The sequence below is a fragment of the Puccinia triticina genome, chromosome 4A, assembly GCF_026914185.1.
Source record: "Puccinia triticina chromosome 4A, complete sequence".
Lineage (NCBI taxonomy): Eukaryota > Fungi > Basidiomycota > Pucciniomycetes > Pucciniales > Pucciniaceae > Puccinia > Puccinia triticina.
Genome location: NC_070561.1, coordinates 3,670,556 through 3,694,843, shown reverse-complemented (window position 1 = coordinate 3,694,843; position 24,288 = coordinate 3,670,556). Strand labels below are relative to the sequence as shown.

General features: G+C 44.6%; 2 protein-coding genes across 2 annotated transcripts in view; both read left to right on the top strand.

The window, feature by feature from the left end:
• Window positions 1-7,738: 7,738 nt before the first annotated feature.
• PtA15_4A424 (uncharacterized protein) lies at window positions 7,739-8,719 on the top strand (the record flags this gene model as incomplete). The annotated part of the gene is made up of 5 exons (XM_053168306.1): window positions 7,739-7,820; window positions 7,913-8,023; window positions 8,144-8,296; window positions 8,409-8,558; window positions 8,676-8,719. 5 exons carry the CDS (start codon window positions 7,739-7,741, stop codon window positions 8,717-8,719), a joined length of 540 nt encoding a protein of 179 aa, XP_053019528.1.
• A 193-nt stretch (window positions 8,720-8,912) lies between these two features.
• PtA15_4A423 (uncharacterized protein) overlaps window positions 8,913-24,288 on the top strand; it is a gene marked incomplete at both ends in the record, with an annotated part of 59,211 nt that continues 43,835 nt past the window's right edge. The window contains 3 exons of the mRNA XM_053168305.1: window positions 8,913-9,081; window positions 9,192-9,347; window positions 9,460-11,087. Coding sequence (XP_053019527.1) covers window positions 8,913-9,081; window positions 9,192-9,347; window positions 9,460-11,087 — 1,953 coding nt within the window. The remainder of the gene's footprint in view (window positions 9,082-9,191; window positions 9,348-9,459; window positions 11,088-24,288) is intronic.

Below are 24,288 nucleotides of genomic sequence, written 5' to 3'. Positions count from 1 at the left end.
CAAATTTTTGATAACCTTCCTCTTGGATCAGAAAGGATCCTACATATGGTTCTCCCATCCTTCAACTTTGCCGGGAACTTGGATTCCTGGAGGCCTGTCACAAACATATCATCATTTCCTCGCGCGCCAAGCGCCCGCACCACCGCAAACAACCAAAAAAAGAGAAACAGAAAACACAACACAGAATGAAACAGAGACCAAGCAGACAGTCGAGATAAAGAAAAAGAAGAAACAAAAAAAAAGAAGAAGGAATCAGGAGATGACAACAGAACAGGGGGAACAGAAATAGATCAGACCAGAAAAAAAAGACAACAACTAGGAATAAACCCACAGAAAATTTCTGTGTTAGGACCAAGAAAGGGAAATAAATAGGGAAGGGGGACAAGAAGAAAAAGAAAGGGGGGAGCTGGGAATGAAGATGAGCTTGAGGCTTGAGAATCTTGGGACTTTTTTCTTGATCTTGAGGATGGTTTCTTTGAGGACTGAGCTTGAGGATTGAATCTGAAACTGACTACCATTTTGACCACCACAATGGGACACCCACCAACTGTTGTGACCTGGGTTCCAGTCTTCTTGGCTGTAACCCTCTGTATGGGCACATTTTCATTATCATTACCAGCACTCGGCCATTGAGTGGGGTATCTACTCCACTCAATGGCCATTGAGCGGCATTAAACCCCAGAACGCCGCTCCATGGCCGGTCATCGAGTGGTGTGCACAGGACTCAATGGCTGGTCATCATTAGTGGAGTACACACCCCAGTTGATGCCCAGTCATTGGGTGGGATGTATACTCCGCTTGATTGCCGTTCATCGAGCGGAGTGTGTACTCCACCCGGTGGTCGGCCATCAATTGGAGTGTGGGTTGAAGAGATCCGCCCGGCCAGTTGAGGAACTTATTACATAAGCCTCTCCGAGGAGGCGCGCAGTGTAGGACTCCCGGTTGTCACACAAACGTACGGGCGTACGTTAGTGTGACATACGCCAATTCAAGTCAACTGCTTCAAAACCAAAAGAAGTCAAAAATTTAATTCAAAAAATTACTCTACTTCTACAATAGACAGAAGTCTGAAGAGGAAAAAAATACTAACACAACTTGGGAAGACAGCAATTCCCAAATTCCAGACTAATCAACAATAGTTCAGGCTCAAACTTTGAAGCAATGTCAATTGTAAGTCAGATGTGTTATTTTTTTCTTTATTTAAAAATATTTCTTGAATCAGGGAGAAGAAAATGGTGCAGTAAACCAGAAAAAATGTGAAAAAATGTGATCCTTCTGGAAAGACAGTTTTTTATAAACTTGGCATCTAATTCACTGCACAACAACTCACGGATTCAGAATTCACGCCTTGAGTATCTTGAAAAATATTGTTAATCCTCATTCTGAATTAAATCAATCCATATTTTGTTTCTGAAAGATCCATGTGCAGCAAGAGTTGGAATTCAGGGTGATTCAACATGCCTCAATTCACTTGTGCATGGCTTGCCCTTAAATCCCCACCAAAAAAAGAAAATTTGGAAATTTTGCTCCAGGGAGCCAGTTACGGCACGCGAGTAGAATTTGCAACTATATTCCAAGGTGGCTACACCACCCGGTGTAAATGTTATATGTTGCCATTTCAAGAATCAACCAGCAAATGGTAGAGCCACTCCACCTCATACCCAAAGCCCATTTCTGCCAATAAATTAGAAGAGAGATCTCACATCCCTGATCATTTTAAATGGACTGAATTGGGGATTGCCAATGCATGCATTCATCATTCTCAAATGGAACTTAACTATGAAATTTTGAAATGGTCTGCTTCAATTTAAACACAGGCTCAGCCACTACCAGCCAGATAAAAAAATATACTATCTTTAAACATCAGCACCATTCAAAGACCCCATTCCGCCCAACAAACTTGAAGTAAAAATTTGAATTCAAAATCAACTTGCATGTCAACTCCCTCTTCTACCTAACATATAAATCAATCACAGCCAGATTTTTGAGTCTTGTACAAATTCTTTCCTTAAATCCAAGTGAACATAATGACTTGAGGCGTAAATATGATTCTTCTTCTTATAGTTTTCCAGAGACACATCTTGCTATATTTTGATTCAACCATTGAAAATCTCAGAAATGGTGAACTAGATCACTTCTGGGATGTTGCTTTTGACTATGAATCACAGGTTGTTTGTTTCCATGCATTTTTGTGTCACATTTTCAGTAAACATATTTTCATCCTTGATAAGTGTTGCCTAATTGTATCAGCTTATAAGCCTTGTGATTTTTTTGCTACAATCTGTTCATGTAACAGCTAACCTTGAAGAATCAGACAACCAACTTGCAACCAAAAAAAAAATCATGGGGATACCCTGTTAACCAAGCTGATCTTTTATTCTTCTTGAATTCCTTTGAGGAATAAAGAATTTCTGCTAGTTGAAACCTGATGGTAAGATTTCCGCTTGTATCTTTTACAATTGTTCTTGCTACCAAGCTCCTGAGAAATCTTGTAATGTTTGCTCTTGTTTTGGGTACCTTCAAAAAGCTTGGCCCACAAGACCATCACATCCGCTTGCTTCACTACACTTGCTCGAAAGAAGCCTCCCTGGCTTGATATGGTCAGTCCAATCCCCTTCCCCCAAGCTCACTGATTGTGAAGACAAACTTTTAACCACTCAGCTTGCCACAGGGCTACCAAAGAAAGGTTCCGAATCTACAAGAACCCCGATGGCAAACCCGAGAACAGCCTGTCTTTTCCGCCACTGAGATGCAATTCTCTGATATGCGGCCCTCTTCCAGGTCAACAAGCGAGCCACTCGGCTCGGCTTCACATCCAAACCCTAAAGTCCGCGTCTGGCAGGTCATTTTTTCTCAGGACAGCAGAGTTACAAGAATGTGCGGCCAGCTCTCCCAAGAGCCCAACGGGGTGGCGGACAAAGCGAGTGGAGATCATGCGCTAGGATGGCGGGATGACAGATGTGGCGCGCTCCTTTGGCCTCTACTCAGTCCTCTCTCGCTCCCCTGGTGTCCTTGGCTATACCCACATCACCTTCAAACCCATCAATAAGATCAGGGAAATCGGCCTTGATATGGGCGGCACAAGCACCAAATTCAGTGTGTTTGATGGCCGCTATGAGACTGTTTTTGAGTCAACCACCGCCGCCCTTGCCATGTCTGCGGTTGGATATCAGTGAGTCTTAAACCTCTCTCTGTGAAAGTGAACGCAACATCCCTGAAAATTCACTCATTCAGGGTTGCTACTGGCTGAGGCTTGTGGTTGTGATTTAGGAGCAGACTGTTCTTCACCAGGTTCAAGAGTGCAGGCGCGTCACCCGGCCCGGCCTGCTTGCTGAAAGACGGCTCGCTGGCACATTGGGCACATCCCCAGTTGTTGATAACTTCATCTTTCTATCCTCAGTTCGACGACGACCAAGCCGATGCTTTCCCCTTATCTGGAACGGCTATTGCATCCAAGCGGCTCGCACGCGAATGAAAAAACAATGATCATTTTTTGTAATCTGGGAAAAGAAGAACAATGTTTAACTTGTTAGCCTTTCTCTCTCAAGTCTGACCTTACTTAGCCAGAGTTGCATTGTTACTTCTGAACTGTGGGCTTAGCCCAAACAACAGCACCATACTGTTGGCTGTATCTATAGCAACAGAGTTGAGAAACAGGCAAACTTGTGTATACAACAAAATTTATTTATACCTTTAGACCAACTATCCAAACACAAGATGGGTACGGGTGAAAGATTAAAAGCTTGGGAAAACCCAAACACAAATAAAACATTGAAATTACTTTGAATTGGACAATGCAAAAAGCTCTTCACATACTGGTGACTGTGCAGTGCACTCAATTTTCAAACACTTTGTTCAGTGTGGGTGTAGGAAGCAACTTTTTCAATATTTTTGACCAATCAATAGGCAAGCCTTTTATTGTTGTCTCTAAATGTTTTGGGAGTTTTTGGAAGCTTCCTTGTATGCTTAAAAAGCCCACTAAGAAAAGAAAAGGATAGTCATTTGGGGACCTGGAATCCATGTTCCCACAGGCCAAAAAATCCAAAACATTTAGTGAATTGTGATAAATATTTATTTGAATATTTTGGAACTTCTTAAGTTTCTTCCTTCACCCGCGGTGTGTGAAGTGTTTGAAAACTGTGTGCACTGCAGAGTGCACAAACAGCTATTTGCAGTGCACAAAGTAAGAGCATCTCCAACAGTCCAGGGGTGGATTGGCTTGCCTTTAGCAGCCTGCAAGCAGATGTCCTGAGCTGTCACTAATGTGTCACAGCAGTCTCTATTACAAACTGTTGATTCAGGCAGGGGTGTATCCCACACTGCCAGTACAGGCCCAAGCTGCCAAAGAAAGCAGCTGAGGGCGGATTTGATCAGCAGCTCCACTGGAGGCCAAAAACAAACTCCGGCCCGCCAAAGTTGGACTCAGACCGCGCAACAGCGGCTCCGTTGGAGATGCTCTAAAAAATAACACTTCAAGAAAAACACAGAGGGGTACAATTGAGAGTGGATTCAAACCCTACAGCGGCGCAGCCGCCTTAGCCTCTAGTATTTAATACATCAAAACGTTTTCAAATTTACTACCAAATCTTTGTGTTCAGATTGAAATTCATTTTAAACAATAGATGAATCAGGAATTTTGACAAAGAGTTTCTCTTTTCCAAGCTCACATATCAAGTTTATCTACAGCTTTATTTCTTATGAAATGACTCTCTGTAAGCTTCAAGGATTTATCTTGAGCATCTTCTAAATCTCAGAAGGGTGAATTTCACTCTTTCACAAGAAGTTGAGGAATATCTCCTGGACATTTGGGAATTCAAGTTGACAAGATCTTCTCATGGAAAAGTTTTTTTTATCCTCACAAGAGCCTTAGAATTCAGTCTCAAGCCAGATCAAACCCATCTCAAACTTGCCTTGAGCTAAATTCAGCATTGATTCAACATTAACTCAGCATGGATTGACCACAAGTTAATTGAGTGGAAATTGAGTGTAACTTGCTGATAGAGTTCGGGAAGTAAGTTTAAAAGGTTAAAAAAATTATTGAATGATTGGAATTGCATGCAAGTGCTGAGCAAGCTCCCCTGGTATAACCCATTGATTAATCAAAATATATTATTTAGTAGTAATATGAGAAACTATTGTTTCTGCCAAGCAGTTGACAATTCCTTGCTGTGTGGTTGTACATATGTTTTTAAAGAGTTAAAGTAATGTATACGGTCAAGTTGCAGTTGGTATCAATATGATATCAGACCCTTTCCAACAAACATTCAGCATAACTTCAGCAAAAATTCAGCACAAAATTACACATCACTTGGAGCCAATTCCTTAAAGAGATCTTAAAGGGTTCCTAAAGAGAGGGGTGAAGGCACTTGCACTCAAGTGCTGAGCAAACATCCGTGGTGTTTCTAAGTTAGACTACTACTAAGTCGCTAATAACAGCAAGCCAATAGTACTGTAACTAAGTAGGGTAAGGAATTAAAGGATTGCTTGATTGTGGATTGATCTGGTTCTCCTCTGGGAGAGAGGCAAATTTGGTCCCTAGCTATAGTTGTGACTAAGATCCTTGGGTTCTTGTGGATCTTTGCCAAGTTCTTTGAGGATAGTGGCATCATGCTGGCTTGTGTAATAGTATTTGTAAGTCTTGTTTCTGTTTATATCAGTCTGTTTGTAATATTCTACTCTGTGTTTAAGTGTTACATTTTTCTCACTTTCTTAGTTTTTGTACGCTCTCTCTTTCTCCTGTGCAATCTTGAGTGCTCCTGAACTCTTGCACTTTCTGGCGCGCTCTTCATATTCTTGCAATCTGAGCGCTCCTGAACTTCTGCACTTTCTTGCGTGCTTCATATTCTCTTGATTCTGTAACTTTCTTCATTAATGGTATATTTATTATTTAATTTTAGTTTATTTGAAACCCTTAGGAAATCTTAATGTCTCTAGGGTTGAAAAAAGAGATTACCACGCTCCCAGTATACCTACCCTCACAGGCGCCTAGGATATTGACAGTAAGTAAACTGTTTCACTGAACCTTGCTTATACAGAGTGAAACTCTGTTTCTCTTGAATGTTTCATCTGTTTCTTTAACTCTTTCAATCATCTGAGATCAAAATTTTGTCTCTGGTTAAGACCTATAAAACCAGAGCAAAGTAGTAACCCTACTTCTGAATCCCACCAACGTTTCTTTGTTGTGAGTGGAGGCTGTTGCACTCTCTTGGCCTTTCACAGCTGGCATCCAACTTTTTCAGGTTGAGAATAGCTCAGATCATTTATCAAAGACTAAAAGTCTAGTCCTGATCTTCTCTTTTTCTCTTTCTCTCTCTCTCTCTCTCTCTCTCTCTCTGTTTGTATTTCTTTATCCCAAGAAATCCAAGCAGTTCCCCTCCTTTTTCCTTGTTTCCTGTTGTCACATAAGAGACTCAGGCTCACAGGGATCAGGCAAGTGCCTGGTTGGGGAATGTTCCTCAACCCTTCCATCAGAGTGTTCCCCAACCGTTGGCAAAACCCAAACCCCCAAAACCAATTGGTGTATCAATTGTCTTGACTGCGCAAGAACGTTGCTCCCTGGGCAGGAGCAAATCGTTCATCCAACGGTCCCACCCCCCATTGTCAGGACTTTGAGATGGGCTGTGGTGTTGACAGTGTGCCAATCGAACTCATGGAAGGGCCTGGTTGGGTGATGTTGCTCAACCCTCCCAGACGTACGTTCCACCACCGTTAGGAAAACCCAAACCCCAGAAACCAATCGGCGTATCCATTGTCTCGACTGCGCGAGGACGTTGCTCCCTAGGCAGGAGAAAATCCCGAACAGTTCCAACCCCCATTCTCAGGACGTTGAGATGGACTGTGGTGACTGGTGCACTCACAAGCCCCTCTACTTCACCAGGCGCCTTCGGCGTGCCGGGTCCCCTGAAACAAGAATTGTGATGAGCTAGCAGGATAAAGCTTAAATATGTCGGGCTCGTGCATGTGGAGATTAATTCAGTTCAACTTTCAACCACATGTCATAGGACCCAGGAAACCCCCTATAAATGAGGGTCATGAAAATGTAAGTGCACAGGAATGGAATACGAATGACGATGTCCCGGGCATGGTTCACGAACGTTTCCCCTGGTAATCTCATGAAATCTTGACACTGCTTTACTGTAATGATTTGAAACCTCACAGGGAAGAAGACTTTCAAGTGTGTTACATAGAAATAAGTTGCAGACATCCTTATCTGAGTACAGAGCAAAATTTACCCGGGGTACCTAAACTCGAGCACCCACCATCCCTCGAAAAATTTCGCCCTAACTACGCTTCGACTTCTCGCAGACATTCAATCTTGACGAATCATTCATCATGAAAAACTTTTGGCGAACCCCGCTCGTCTTCCTTTCTTACGCACAAGGATCTATCTTGGGTTCTGGGCCAGGGGATCTCTTTGATCATGAGCAATGGCACTTGTTGAGTAAACTCAATACTTATTCAGAGGTGATACGCACTTGGCTTACTGAGGCTCGACTAGCTACAGACCGGCCCAACACCCGCAAGAAACATCAGTTCGACTGGATCTGAGTCTCTCTCCAAGTGGTCCACATGAGCCGGAGCTAGAAAACCGTAGGTCTAACTTTCCTCGCATACAATCATTTTGGACGCCTGTAATTTCTTGCCAATGCGATTGTTAAGAATTTTCTCACTACTATGCGAGATGCGAGGTATGCTTAGGCTTTCTTTTACTTATATAGAGCGCGGCCTGCTGGGTCCCATGCGTACTAACTTGCAACTCGACCGAAGTTTCCAACGTGGCTCATCATCAACCACCCGAGAGAAGCAAATTGATTTCTTGGGTGAGTGGTTTTGTTTGGCACATAGGACGCCTTCGAATTCTTATTTGTAACTGATTGGATTAGACGTAAAACCACAAAAATATATATTGCAGGGAGTTCGAACAATCCCGACTTTTTCAATTTTCTGCCGGATGAGCCATCCCAGCAGCGAAGTGGTAATCGGAAGGAGAGTCGGTTTTATTATCCGGATACTAGCGACGACGGTAAGCAAAATCAAATGCATACATTTGTGGACTTCACCAGTGGAGATGCTATTAATTAGAGGTGTGGATAGAACTGAGTTTCGCTTTAATTACATGGGTTTAAAACTCCAAATTTCTTAGACTATCGACGTCAACTAGATCTAAGCTTGACTTTGAGAAATCCGGAAATGAGCGAGAAACCAAAGAATGTTATGTTTACTTCACGAGGAATCGGCACTGGAGACATGGGTGACATTGAATGGATATCTCCAAAGACCCATGGGAATGTCCCAGGTCAGTCTCACAAAATGATTGCTCAAGTTGGCTTTCCGAGGATATAGAAGTGTCAGAACTTCACCAAAATTTGATTAATAAGAAAACTAACCAGAGCGGCGAAATTCTTTAGTTTTTGAACCCCAGCTAGATCTGAGCTTATCTCTGAATCATCTGGGAGCATTTGGAAAAGACCAGCAACCCCAATTCGGTGAGCCAGAAAGGCCGGCTAACACTATGATTGGATCGACATTTCCGCAGAAGGAAGATGGGAAACGGCCATGTCAGTATTGATGCTGGTTTTTTTCCTTGGGCACATGCCGTTGGTCAAAGCCATGTAGTGCCTATTCAGTATGAAAACTAACAAGAGCGACTAAATTTTTCAGTTCTTGAGTCTCAGCTAAATCTCAGTCTGCTTATGGATCATCATCGACAACCGGCTAGGAAAAAAACAAAATTTACCTCGAGTGAATCGCAAAGGGTACCGACTGAAACTATGAGCAGTTTGATAATTGGGCAGAAGGATCATGTGGTTGACCCTAGTTAGTAACACGGCATTACTTGTTGGAGTTTCATAGGGGCTCAGCTATCTCAAATTTGCTGCCTAACCCATATTCTGCACAAAAATTAACAACCCATGCGGCCTAAACTTGCAGACCGGGAACCTCAGTCAAGTGTGACCTTATCTTCGGATTATACAGCAGCCGCTCGCGAAAAGCCAAAGTTCATGTCTATTGAGCCAGAAGGGACAGGTAAAACTGTGGCTGGGTGTTTATCTCTCGAGAAATACCATGGGGAGAATCCACGTTAGTATCACAGAACGGTTCCCTCTATTTATTTTTCTATCTATCTTCGGGTAGCTAGCTAGTAGTAAACAGTCAGTATGGCAACTAACAAAATTTGGAAAGCTCTTTAGAACATGTTCCTCAGGTAACTGAGGATCAGGGCTTGAATTTGGATCATCTCGGAGCCTCGCAGGAAAGGCAACAGATTTCATCCGCTGCATCAGCAACAAAGACTGATGTTGGTAGAGAATCGGTAATTGGCAATGAGAATCGAGAGGCTTCTCCTCGTGAGTCTTGCCATGCCATCCTTTTCGCCGTGCTTTGATTGAATAGATGTCCCTGTATAAAAATTGAGATGGTCTGATTGTGTTGATTTTATTGAACTTTGTTTCCTTCAAGCTTCCGAGAGGTTTTCGCGTGCAACCACGGTCCCGTTTTCTCCCGAACGGCTTAACGTGAGAGGGAAGCAACCCAAAATAAAAAAATTACTCACACGCCAAAAGGCACTTTCCGAGATTTACCTGAAGACCAGTCCGAAACCCATCTTTAAATCACGGGCAGGAATCTCCCTCGGTAACAAGCAGACTTCTAGGGTTAAAGGCAAGGAAAAGGCCGTTGAAGCCCTTACTAGGCAAAAGAAGAAAATCAAATCAAGCAAGCAAATACCAGAGGAGACCGGGCTTACAGACCTCAAAGGTAAGGGGAAAGTTTCTGAAGATCTAACTGGGAAAAAGGGAACGAAAACCAGAGCCAACAAACGAGAAAGCCCACCGAAAGGAGTCCCTTCAAAAGTGACTCGTCGATTGCGGCAGAGTATATCGGCAGTGGATATGCGCCGCTTATTTTATGCACGGTACGACAACGCAGTATGGGGATGGATTTATGGAGGCGCAACCTACTCTATGGCTGAATGGCATCAGGAGTGGAAGTATAACCAGCAACCAAAAATTGCAAACTTTGCTGCAGAGCTCGCTTCAGAAATAGAAAAAATTAACCATCAAGGAGAACGTTCTAGAGTGGATGCGACCAGTAACATCAAGCTCAATGCCTTGAACTTCGCCAATCTACTGTTCTTGATCAACTTGAGATTGATTCAAAGCTTTAAGACTTTGCCTAATATAGAATATTATATCGAAGAGCATGGTCGATTGCAGGAATGGCTTCTTGAAGAAGAGCGTAGTCGGCTTGCAGATTCTGCGACGATAACAAGAAGCGAAATAGCATTCCCCGAGCTTCCTCTAGAGCAGGTGGTAAGCAATGTCAATGAAGTACTGTGTTGCAAGGAGTCAGACAAGTTGGTAAAGAGAGTAACGAAGACGCGTACGGATGGGGAAACAACTTTCATCGGGGTAATATCTGACAGCCAACTCAAGATGACCAAGGCAATCGTACCTCTCTTGGCTTACTACTATAAATCGTCTAACGTGAAGAAGTGGAATCTCCTGTTTCAACATGAAGGCTATTACTTAGCCCACCTTTCTAAACTTCAGACTCCGGCGTACAACTGCGTACCCGTATTGATCGATGCCCAAAAGCCATACATAGATGTCTTGAACCTGCTCCCGTGGAGAAACAGCCTTGGAGTAGTTGAAGATCTTGTGAAAGCAGGATTGAGATCGGCCATGCGCGGGTCACTGAGTAATAAAATGTATAATTGGATTGAACCATTTGCTATTGGAAGCCCAGCTGATGTGGATGATAAGCTATGGGCCACCCTCACACTGCTCAAAGAGAGAAATGCAGAAGAACTTGAAACTGACTCCGAGCCACTCATAATAGCGCAAAACCAATTTGATTCAAAAATAAACAAGTCCTTGAGTCCATCCTTAAAGCAGTTTTTATCCACAGAAATTAATTTGGAAGGGGTAGAATCCTTGGTTAGCACGCTCTGGGAGTTCAATGCCAGATTACTTGAAGCATTTGGTTATCACCCCGGAGACACGGAATACCTGGAAGAGCAAAAGGACATCCAAAATGAACTTTTTGAAATTCTTAACAAGCCTAGATCTCAAGAAGCAGAAGAACCAGTGACTGCAAATTTGATTTTTTCTTCACTCAAGAACAAGGATTTTGAAAAAAAATACAAATCACCTCATGAAACCTCCAAACATGTATCCAGGTACCAAATTGAAATGACCAAATCAGTGATTCAAATGATATGTTACCACTACAAGAAGAAAAACCCAGTCAAATGGTATAACCTCTTTGAGGATGAAAAAGGTTATATGCTTGCGCTTCAAAAAATTGCAAAGAGGATTCGGACACCACGTGCTTATAGCAATTTCCTCCAAAAGGGCAGCAATAAGGGTTTTGAGGCAATAAGAAAGACTCCACTATTACCCTGGCAGACTCCAATGTATATGACCAGTGTTCAAAGAATGCGTGTAAACTTTCTGTTCAGAAGAAACCAGCATGTAGATTGATGAATTTGTATGTTAAACATTTTTGGGGAAACCAGCCTCTTGTTTCCTTTTTGTAGCAGTTCTTGAACTTAAAGGCCCCTGTTATGGTCAGATCTATGGAGAGAAAGATGAGATCTGGTGTTCTGGGGTTCTGGGGGTTCAGTATCCTATATGGTAGATTGCAGGATGAGGCAGTTGTTGACCATTTCCTCAACCACAACTCAGCCCCACCATATTTTGTATAGAGTCTGCACTCTTTGGCCATACCTTTTGCCTCCCATTAGATAATTTACAAGCAATTCATATCACTGGTCACTCATCATTAGCCTTGTTTATGTGAATAAATCAGATTTGAAAAACTTGTAATATTCCTGAAACCAACACTGGGTAGTTATGCTACCTGTAATGGTAGTGTAACGGTCACATACCAATTTTTGGACCATCATTGTTGCTGTTATCTGTAATGCTAGATTTTTACATTATAATTATCCTGCTTAACCAATTTTTTTGTTCAAATTACTTTATCTTGTGGGCAACAATGGGCCTATACTATTGTTATGAGCCGTAGCGCGGACTCTGCAGCACAGACTCACATGTACATAGACTACACGTACATGTCACGGACCATACTCAAGGTTTGAGAGGCTGGAGATCCAAGCCTCTTCCTCATCCTGCAATCTACCATCTTGGATCCAGAACCCCCAGACTCCATCTTCCTCTCCCTAGAACAGACCATAAAATTGGGTCTTGGAAAAACAACTCCCATACGTTGTGATGAACAAAAGTGGTCACTGCGTAGAAATGTCAGGACCCCACCGCTCCAAGATGATTCCCAGGTAAAGTCGGGTGATCTGGAGAAACTCCACTCCACAGCTCCGCAACAATTTCAAGACAACAGCCGTAAAGCCAGCACAAAACTCCGCAAAGCGCAACCGTAACACATAAAGCAAGTCTGCAACGTAAAAACTCCGCTCTGCAACGTACGCAAAGTAAAAGAAGCACAACAATCCGCAAAGTAGAGTAAAAAACGTAAAAAGGAGAGTCTGTGGGGAGTATGATGATGAATGCTCCCTCCCGCACTGTGGTTTTATAGAGAAAAAGGAAGAGAACTAAAAGATATCCTCCGCCCGCCTCCCACGCACACCATCCGCTAACTCCATTCACACATGCACACTCGTCATCCGCCAAGCGCTATACACACGCACGTCATCCACCAAGCTCTGCTCTCACGCCAACTCCTGTCGCCTCCGCCACTCGCCTTTGACCGCCGTCAAACTCCTCTCTCTAGCTTCCACGCCCCTGTCTAGCCTATGATGTCAGGATCCCACACGCCGCCCTTCTGGCTGCCACGGCTTCCCCCAATCACCACCTCAGCTATCCAGTCCGCGCTGGCCTGCTTAGTCTGAGTCCAGTTCCGCCATCGAGCTCTGCGCGCCGCCGCCTTCAGTTGTGCGCTCCGCTCCGCTCCGTTCCGCACCGTTTCCGCACCGCCTGTGCACCGCGCTGATTGCTCCGTGGACAATTTGACACGAGTTCCAGAATTGATCACCACAACGTCCGCGCGAATATTTTTTGACCAGCACTTGAGATCGAACTAGACCCTTTTTTTGGGTACGGCTTTTTTGGGAGTCCTCCCTACCAATTTTTATTGATATTTTTAATATTTTTTTCTTGGAGGGTTTGGGAGTTGTTCACCCAAAACGAGTGCCCCCTGCGTTAATTTGGGAGCTGGCTGCAGGGGCCTTGGAAACCCCCAGGGAGCCGTGATGACTCCCCTTTGAACCCCCCACCCATCACACACACACACACCACAACCGCCCAATCACCATCCACCCGTCCACCCCAACCGCCCAATCGATCAAACAAAATGATTAACCCAGCCGCCGCCGCCGCCGTCCAGGACCAGGACTCCCTGGCCCCTGTCGCCGCCATCGAGCACGCCGAGCCCCCATCGCCGCCGTCGAGCACGCCGAGCCCCCTATCGCCGCCGTCGAGCACGCCGAGCCCCCTGTCACCGCCATCAAGTACGGCAAGGCCCCAGTGCCTGGCGAGCACACCAAGCCCCCAGTGGCTGGCAAGCACGCCGAGGAAACCCCAGCCGCAGGGCCAGGTAAGCCCCCTCCCCTGCCGACTCCCTCCCATCCAAAATGGAGGCACTGAGCCCCCAACACCCTTGTTGCTGCCCTCAATCCAGCTGCTGATCAAGCCGCCGCCAAAGGCCCCGCAAACCGGTCTGGCATCAACACCGACTCCCTTGCAATTGCAGCCCAGGAGGTAGCCCCAGAGTCCCTCGCAGGCATTGGGTCCCACGCAGCCACCGACTCCCCAGGACTGGCCATTCTAGACCCCCAAGGAGCCGTCCTAGCCAGTGGTGCTCAAGGTCTAGCCCCCGCCTACGCTGCCGGCTTCCGTGACCCCGTCGACTCCCAACCTCCCACAGCCGCCAACTGCCAACCTCCCGCAGCCGCCAACTCCCAACCTCCCGCAGCCGCCAACTCCCAACCTCCCGCAGCCGCCAACTCCCAACCTCCCGCAGCCGCCGACTCCCAAACGGCAGCCGCCGGCTCCCAAACGGCAGCCGCCGACTCCCAAACGGCAGCCGCCGACTCCCAAATGGCAGCCGCAGACTCCCAAACGGCAGCCGCCAACTCCCATTCAGCCGCCAACTCCCAAACGGCAGCCGCCAACTCCCAGGCCATTGCCGCCGTCAAAGCCTGCATTCAGACCACTGAAGCCCTTCAAGATGTCACCCTAGAACCACTCCTCCTTCAAATTACTCAAGAAATCACCAAAAAAAAAACAAGAAAACCAAATCCATGAAGAAAATGAGGAAGAACTTGAAGATTATAGCTTAGATAATCCAGACGAGAAGAAGACGCTTGAGGAATATGTAGAGCTAGCTAGAGAAGAGAAAACCATTGAAGATTGTATAGTAATGTTAGAATTAGATGAAGATAATACCAACAATGATCCAAACTCTGAAACTGTTCCAACTGAAAAAAACCCAGAAGAAATTGAAAAAATACTTGAGAAAATTGCTGAAGAGAGAACTGAGAAGGAGCTCGAAGAAATGGAACTTGAGAACAAGAATCAACCGGATGATGATGACTCAGTAAATGGAGAAGGAGAAAGAATGATCTACAACAACATTCCTGCGCCGCCAGCTGGAATTTACAACGAAGTTGAATCAGTTAAGGAGGCCATCTAAGAATTTGCTTGTGCGCATGGCTATGGGATATTGGTCAAACACTCTGTTCCTGGAAAGAGTGTCCATTTTAAATGTGTCAGGTCTTTTATTTCCCACTTCTTTTTCATTCTTCTGTTACTATTGGAATCCCTCATACTGACATTAAATCCACATTGAAATGATACAGAGGAGGTGATCCTGCAAAAAACAAACGTGAAAATATATCATCTTGATTGATTGGCTGTCCATTTGCCGCGGCCGTATACAACCAGAAGAAGAAGGGCCACTGGAAATTCACAGTCTCCAACTCAACTCATAATCACCGCCCCACCACCGCCATTGCCCACACTGTTCACCGTAAGCTCAGCGACACTCTACGAAGAAATGAAAAGACTTGGAGAGGCCGGATTGCAACCGGCACAAATACTTGAATGCCTCAAGAAGCTGCACCCTGACGAGACAATCTTGGCCACAATTGATATGATTTACTTGGCACAAAAGCGGGCTGCACAAGAGATGTTGCAAGGAATCAGTCCCATCATTCACCTGAATGAAATTCTGGCTGGAACTGATTTCACGAAAATGACAAAGGCTGACAAATATGGCAAGCTCAAAGGCCTTTTTTTCTGTCATTCCCTCTCTGTTAAGCTTCTCCATCAGTACCATGTGATCCCTTTCCTCGACTGTACGTACAAGACAAATAAGTATCAGATGCCTCTCCTCCACATCACTGGTGTCACTGGAGCCAGCAAGTCTTTCAGTTTGGCATTCTGCTTCCTTGCCAAAGAGACACAAGATTATTACGACTGGGCCCTCAAATCCCTCCTGACAGTTTTCACCTCCAAAAAGATTCCCCTTCCTGCTGTTGTTCTGACTGACCAAGAAGAAGCTCTCATCTCCTCTCTCCAGTCCAATCTTCTGGATTTGACCCACATGCTTTGCACTTGGCACATACAGAAGAACTTGGTCTCCAATGGCACGAAACACATCAAGAACAAGGCGAAGGAGTTCAAAATGCTTCAACACTGGAGCAACTTAATCAAGATGACTAGTCCAGCGATTTCCATTCAAGCTTCAGTCGGTTTTGCGCGAAATACAGCGAAGGTTTTGGAGATTACATGATTGAGACATGGCTTCCGGTGTGGGAAAAGTATGCTAACACTTGGACAAAGGATATACCTCATTTCGACCATCGGACAACATCTTGAATTGAATCATCGCATGCTTTCATCAAATCTTATCTCCTGGGCCTCAACAATTCTTTTGCCGCTGTCATCAAGTTAATCACGAATGCACTTGGAGCTCAATCCCACGAAATCTCCGCGGCGCATCACAAGGAGAAGATTAGAAGCCTTCGATCAATAGGGAAGATTTTCTTGCTCTGTCACGGCCGGATCACCCACTTTGCTCTCCGGAAGGCGCAGGATAATCTGAGAGCAAGTGTTGACCTGGAGAATTGGCACAGCTGCAATGGGTGTTACAAAAACCGGATGGGAATTCCTTGTAAGCATACACTCTGGTAGCGCGCAATGGATGGCGAGAAGATACTCCCCAAGGATTTTCATGTCCAGTGGCACATGAAGGTAAGATCTGTTTTTTTTTATCTTTTTGTCAAGTGGGGGAGCCTTGGATGGCCGTTTTTTGTGGACAACTCCCGTTTTTGCTATGACGACTCCAATTTTTCTCCAACGACTCCCGTTTACCCCCGCGCGCCCCAGGGACAGGAACGACTCCCATTTTCCGTCCGTGCGGCATGCAAATTAGGATAACAACTCCCAAATGACCCAGCTGCGGAGCCTCAATTGTAAGAACAACTCCCATTCGTCTGGCCATTGCCATCACCCCTCTGCCACCCCTCCCTCCAATTTTCAACCTCCCCTGCGCCATTCCCTTACTAACTGGAGTCTTTTCATTCCCCCCAGGATATTCATGCTCTTGACACCAACACTGATCTCACCCAAATAGAGCAAGTCAACCAGATCCGCGAAAGGCTCCTGCAGATGAATCCCGCGCAGATGGCGGCCCAGTTACAAGCTATCAACAGCCTATTGGAAGGCTCTGGAACCTTTGTGACGATCCAGGAACCAACACAAGCTCAGGCCACCCGTGGACGTCCAAAAGGCGCGCCAAACAAACCAAAATCTACAAAAAGGGACCCCTCCGCCTTCAAACACGTTGAAAATAAAAGGAAGAATGAAGAAGGAGTGATGATGAAGTCCAAGAAACAGAAGCTAGCTGAAACCAGAAAAGCGGACACCAGGGGAGATATGTTCCCACTCTCCAGGGAGTGCCCTACGTGAATTTTTTTCCATAACTGTGCTGGAGGCCTTTAGTAAATATAGCTTAAGCAGTGATGTATATAGTGAGGAAGATCATCCATAAGTGGTCTGGAACTCATCCCAAAAGTCTTCTTGTCACAGGGGAAAATTATTCAGAACTGATGCACAGCTCACCCTGAACTCTTCCAGACAGTATCAATAAGTAATTCATAACTGAATTCAAACTAATTTGGGAATCATCCATAACTCATCTTGAAATATAACCCAGAACTCAAATTCAAATCAGTTGTAAATGAACTGGAACATATCAAAGCAGTTTCCTGTAAGTATAATTGAATTATTTGTGGCCATTTGTTTATTGCACCAGCGGGAAGTGACAAATGTTTCTGAAAAGGATATGTTGTTTCTTGCAGTTGAGCACAAACAAACCATTCAACTTGCACCTAGAAATAATAGTTAATGCTAATGCTTAGTGGCTTTGATGTACAACTAAATAACCTTATCTTGCTGAAGTACTAAATTTCAATGATGCCAGCTGTTGTTCATGGCATGTTGAATTGATCCAATTTTTGATAATTCCATTTTCACGTTGTTACACAGTCATTCTTGCATAGAATTATCCATGGATTAACTACAGTGAAACAAGTGCTAAAAACACCTTGTCTAAATTGATTACAGCTCTGAATGGCTTAAATAAAGCCCAATTAATCTCCACAAAGATTTATTGTTTATCAGATTACAATTGCAGTATAAAGCCAAGGGATTGAGGGAGTTGTTGGAATGGTTTGTGATATATGATTTCATCCTCAAATACAAAATGCAGTGAGAAATGCTTGTGATGTTTCAAATTGTCCAAAGGAAAGAAAGTGACAAAACTCATACATAAATGCACATATGTTTGGTCAATTTGAACCAGAAATCTTAATCTCAGTTACTTTCACAAATGTTTAAGCACACCGCATGAGCACTTTGACTATTTTCAGCGTGGTATATTGATTCTGTTGAGAAAGAAACTTGACCGGTTCTTCATCAAAAACTTAATATTCCACATTCATCCAAACCATTCATTCGTCAGAAATTGACTTTCACAACTGATGAGATACATTGTCACAAATTGATGTGGATCAAAGCACTGTTTGGGACATTTGAGAAGGAAACTTGAATTGGATTGAAGACAGATCACTTCAAGACATGGGTTGGATGAAGAGTTTGGAAATTAAGGAACATAAAAAAAAGAGGAAATCATGACATTTCATTTAAAACTAATTGTAAAAAGATTTGGAAAACAACTATTTATTTCTTTTCTTTGGAGGAGCGTTTTCATTGTCAATTTGATTCTGCAAGCCACCAATGTCTAAATCTTTTTTATATAAGCCATTGATATAAGCGGTAATAGCATTAGCCATTCTCCTGTTTATCTGACCAGAAAATCCAATTCTGGTATACATTCCAGAAGGGGAACAGCCAGGCAGAGTTTGATGGCGGTAGTCTTGAGATCTGAATACGCACAGTGTAACACCAAGGGTTTTGTTCAAGTCTAGACAGACTTGAAAATCACGAAAGGAGAACTGACCCCCCTCCATGTCAAACATTTCATCGGCCAAGATCTGAGGATTATCCGAGTTTTTTGGGTTGAAGATCGGAATCCAACCAACAAGCGTCCAGTCGTTCACATCGTTATCGGTATGCGGATGATTGTAAAAGTTGTACATGGTAAAGGTCAGGAAAGAGGAGAAGTCGGCCGATGTATAGGGTTCGCCATACTCCGTGTGATTCATCGAAGGGTACTGATTAGTGATGAGCAGCTTTTGATTCGAGTCGTGGACGCCAGGCGCAAAGCTTCTCAATTTGTCAGAGATCCACTGTCCAGCTTCAAGGAGTCGGGCTTTCTGGTCCTCTGGGTCGAATTTCAGGAGCTTCATCTGTTTCCGCAAAAACTCCACGGAGCAAAACCGTCCAAAGTGTTCAGTGTTCTTTGAACATTTCCGCCAGCCATCGCCCCATAAAGATCCACGAATTTGGGGCCCGTTGGTGTTGATTTCGGAAACATAGTCGATTCGGCTAAGGAGGTGAAGGACAAATTTTTCCCAACCTTTTTTCTCGCTGGCCGCCATTGTTTCGAATGGATACCAAGCTGCCATGCAGAACGGAGGAAGGTTGTTCGGCGCAACGATGCAAACGCCATGTGTCAGGGATACGTAATGTTCTCTGATTGTTTGGTCAGTTGTAATGACTTCATCAGGGCACGGATCGTGTTGACGAGAAGGTGGCACGGTACGGTGGTGTATGTTGTTGTGCTGGCCGGGGATACAAACAGGTGCTTCTCTTTTTGCCTTTTCTCGCGCAAATCGCTTAGCGTCCTTGCCCATTCGTGAGCGTTTGCCTGGGCTGAATAAACAAATGAAGAGTTTATATCAGCCAAAAAAACATTACACAATTCACTACAAGAAGGGAGATACGACGAGAATAGCCGGTCCAAATAATCTTGAGCACCGCTTGGTGGTAATGCAGAAGAGGTGTGGTGTACATAGGAGTAGCCGTGGCACGGTTGATGTGCACGCCGACCGCACTACTTGTACATAACACCAGAACCTCCCTGGTCCAAAGGCTTCCCCAAGAATCAGTGCCTTGTAGAATTAGCCGTGGTACGGATGATATGCACGCCTACTGCACTAACTCTACAAAACACCAATTCTTGGGGAGCCATGAGGATTGAGGGAATCTATCAGAGGAAAACTCACGGTAGATCGTTTGTCGGGTACAGTTCATGTGGCAGCGCCACAACAGTTTCGCAGACATCCCCGAATACTAGCTGGAAATCCCGGGATGGTGTGGATGATGAACTTATTTTCGATCAGTCAAGCGTGTGGTAGAGCGAATGACGAAGGGGCAGGCCGGCAGTGGTAGTGTTGCTACCCAATAAGTAAATCGTTTCATCCCACGCCGCTGTGAGTTGGCCAATAGTCATCATTTCTGCACCTCCTTCGCAAGCGACCTCATACCAAGCATAACCTACATATGACAAAGAAGCTCGTGTTCAGGTGCAGGGCAAGCAAGGCACAATTGGACCAATAAGCAGAAGAGATACTCACTCAGGAGGTCCAAGGCCCACATGTCGCACAGTTTCGAAGTTTGGCCATCTACTCCGCCAAAAACGAACATTTTCTCGCCAAGTCGAAGTGCTGAGTGCTGTTGGCGTGGAGGGGGAAGAGATCCCGAACAAGCTACAGATGTCCACTCCTTTTTACCAAAATCGAACGTCCATATATCGTTGAAAACGTTTTCGCCGTTCGAACCACCAAAAACGATCCATGAGCGAGCATATACAATGGCCGAATGGCCTGTTCGCGCTGCTGGGCTACGGGGGTATGAAACATTCTCCCATAGCGAGTTGGAGGTCACTGGAGAGATATACATTGAAATAGAAGACGCTCTCAGCTTTGAGATCATGTAGAGGCCAGAAAGAGAGACAAGCTTGCAATGGTCGATGTCAATTTGCCAAAGGCGATCGTGAGCCAATCCATTCATGTCAGTCCCGGCGTAAACGTAAAAGAATCCTTCAAATATCGTTGTTGTTGATCCAAACGTCGCAGCTGGAAAGGGTCCTGAGACTGTGTATCGACTCCAGGAACTAGTCGATAGCAAGAGGGAATAGATGCGTGTATCTTGCTCGGCACGACCTGGTTCTTCTGTCATGCCACCCCAGAGGAACAGATGACCATCTGCTGCAGCTAAAAGTGGTTCAGATCGAGGAGTTGGGGCGGGACCTTGCGTGGCGACAAGTTTTGCGGTTAAGTTTGGTGTTGAGACGGCAGGATCAATGCTGAATGAGTATAGATCGCCTTGTAAGGCACCATTGAACGATCCGCCAAAGGAAAAGATGGTTGGGGGATCGATGAGGGGGAAGTACACCGTTGAGCCGCTTCTCGTCCGAGGAAATGGGGGCTGTAGGGGAAAGGAAGTCGACATGATTCTCTGGCGGGTGGGATAGGAGTACACAAGGGGATGATGTGACCACCAATCGGTAAAGTGGACTAAGAGAGGAGCTGGGGCATTGATTGCACCTGTTACAGATTGGCAGGCCGAAATAAGTGGAATCGGGCGATGGGGTTGATCCCAAAGTGCAAAAGCTCCAGGAAACCGAGGTGGGCTTGCAGGGGAACTGTCCTGTTCAAGAGCCGAATCGTTCTCCTGGAGCAAACAATCAGAATGGGTCATTTAAGAGGATATCAGCGCTGTTATCGAATCAACGCTGTAGGATAGATGAAGGGAAAGGTGTTCTTACGCCCGCTCCTGATCGATCTTTGCTGAAACCAATATCCGTTAGCTCCATGGATGATACAGGATACTCCTGGGTTGATGGGTGGATGAGCGCTTGCGCAATGAAACGATTGAGGTGGGGGTTGAACAACAGATGCAGACGAGTGATCAGGGTTGATAGGCAAGTTGTAGAGGTTCTGAAAACTGCAGGCAGGGGTTGTTGAGCGATTCCAGGAGAAGATTACAGAAGAATGAGGTCTTTGCTCTAGAGAGCAACACTCACATTCAAAAACGAGGTTCGGATCGTTCGTTAGCTGAGGTACAAACAGGTGCGAGGCACTCACCGGAAGGAGCAGCGGGTCTAGATCAAGCATTTGAAATGAGGGGCGCGCGGTGGGAGAGTGATGCTGTAAGCAACGAATTCAAAGAGCGAGCGAGCAGACAAGAAGATCAAAAAACCCTACCAATTGAAAATAAAACAGCACATCAGACTGGAAATACATATATGTAGTACTCAACGGTCCTCAATGATAAAATGACAAAACAAGCCCTTGCCTCATGAATATTTCGCAACAGTTCATCAGAAAGATGCCAGTGGGAGATCAGGGAGATGTGGTCCAGTTGAGTAGAAATTTCGGAATCTAGATGGTTAGGATCCTCATATGAGGCTTTGTACATCTAAATGACATGAAAAGCCTTTGAATGAACGAATGGGAAGTGGGAACTGGATGACGTTATGAATATCAGGCAGCATGTTGAGTAATCAACTGTGATTTGCTATTTGGGTACACGTCAATTTGAGCAGGGGATATGATGGTGAGGTCCGATCTGGACCCAAACAGACCCAGACAAAATCATGTTGAGAACTTAAACATGTGAGGTGATTTTTTGACATCTCTCTCACGAGGAACATGCAAATACAAAATTTGCCTGATGTGACGAATCTTGGAAAGTATAGTGTATCAATTGTTCAGAGTTTGCTGGCTATGAAATCACGCTGAAAGGATCACAAAGTTAGAATTCACTTGAATAGACTACATACATATCTATGAAATGAAATGTTTATATAACAGATTCAATAGCAGGGAGGCACATGCAAGGAAACAATTTGCTCAGTACATTGTCATGTACGGGCAAGCGAAGGCAGAAATGAAATCTGTATTCAAGTGAGTTGTACGAAATTCTATTTCCCCTCTGGAACTGAGGTTGTATCATGTGGGCATATGTATTCCCATGATTCAGTCTGCGCATGCATGATTCTTTACATAACTGGAGATAGAGGAAACAAGAAGCATCCCCATCATGTACGTGCGTACATGATGGTGGACATCGAAAGATGCACTGGCAGGGAAGTCAAGTTTGTATGGAGATTCAAACAAGATCCAACTCTGAATGATCTTCTGATCTAATTATGTGTGATGATTAAACGGGCAGCAATCATAGGGGCGGAGAATGGTAGGATTAAGCTCCGGCGGTGGGATATCTTCAAGTGGTAAAACAGAATAATGACTCCGAAGATGACTCAGGTGTAATATCAGCTATTTCTGCTGCCAAGATAAATTTGATGTACTACCCAAAAACTGGAAGGCCCTGATGTATATCACCATGCCAGCACAACCATAAAAGGAATTTCTTGGCAGCCAGTCCTTTGTTTCCTGATATTCACCTACAACGAATTATACACACAATGATGAAAATTTTTGCAAATTGCTTCTTAGACACAAATACCCCACGAAGCAGTCATGGTGATATGATTAGTTTTAATAGTGTCATCTTCTCACGTAACTCCCAAGCTAGAATTTACCCACAACAAATGAGACGTTATAATATAAATCTCTGTAATACACCCAGACCAGAAGTTATTCTGCCATCCACCACACAAATTCTGCTTTCAGGAACTCTGATCCTTACACAAAATATACCATTCCCAACTATTACATCCGACAACGGCAATTGGATTCCGCATTCTGGATTGCTATGTATCCACCTGGGGCAACCGGATGCAACGGAGAGAATGCATGTGGGGGGCAGAGTGGCAATCACAAGTGACTTTTCGCCCGGTGGGAACAAATCAGATCATGGATTTCTGATTGCTGTAGATGCCAGCGAATTGAATGTTTGTCATTTCCCTACTCTAAGCTATGTGTGCGGGAAACCAACTGTTGATCCTTTTGCATATTTCATGGCCAATCAGCCCACGCCAATGCGTCTGGTAGGTGATCCACAACTGAATAACCTTAACCTGGCCAGGTTCAGGGTGGGAGATCAGATCGAGATGAAGGGATCAATTGTTCCAGGGGATTGTACCAGCTTATTAACTATCCAGGTGTGTGTAAAATTTAAGGCTAGCTGAGCGGGAATCATTAGAGATTTTGATTGAGCCCTCCGGAAACTGACTGCAGTAATCTTCCAACAGGTCTTTGATATAAACGAACTACCCAGGAATACAGGGCATAATCACAACCTCTGGGAGAGACCAAATTGGCGTTTTAGATTAGACTCACACAACCGCTACTAAGAAGATTCAATTTGTGCTGGTTGCCATTGGTTGTTATGCAGATGTTACTCAATTACAAGTTTTCTTGTCTTGCCTGGTATGCTGGGGAATTTTTTATCTGCAAACATTTTCTCATTTGAGGACAATTGGATTACAAGCAGTAAGTTACCATTTACAATGTTGTCCAGTTTTCCTTGCCAGAAAACATGCTTTACACAAGAGGAATGAAGTCCTCGTCAGAAAATGAGGCAGATTTCTATGATGGAACTTCCAAATTGAGGATTCCCTTGTGAGGTTCCAAGAAAGAGTTTTCTTGTTACGTTAGCCTTTGGGTAATTGGGTGGAGAAGACCTTGGGGGCATGGGTGGTGGTATTGTTGTTTTTATGTATTACACATTGTAGAAATAGACTTTGCAGTCCGTCGTGCACATGGATATTTTGGTGGTGGAAGGGATTTCGTGAAATGGGTCACAATCATGTACGCGCGTACATGGCAGTCAACACTGCATTGTACGTATGCAAGAAACTATCACAAAGGTTAATCACACAAATATGTTATGTATTATCCAAATAAAACGGTTAACAGGAAGGCCTGACAAAGGA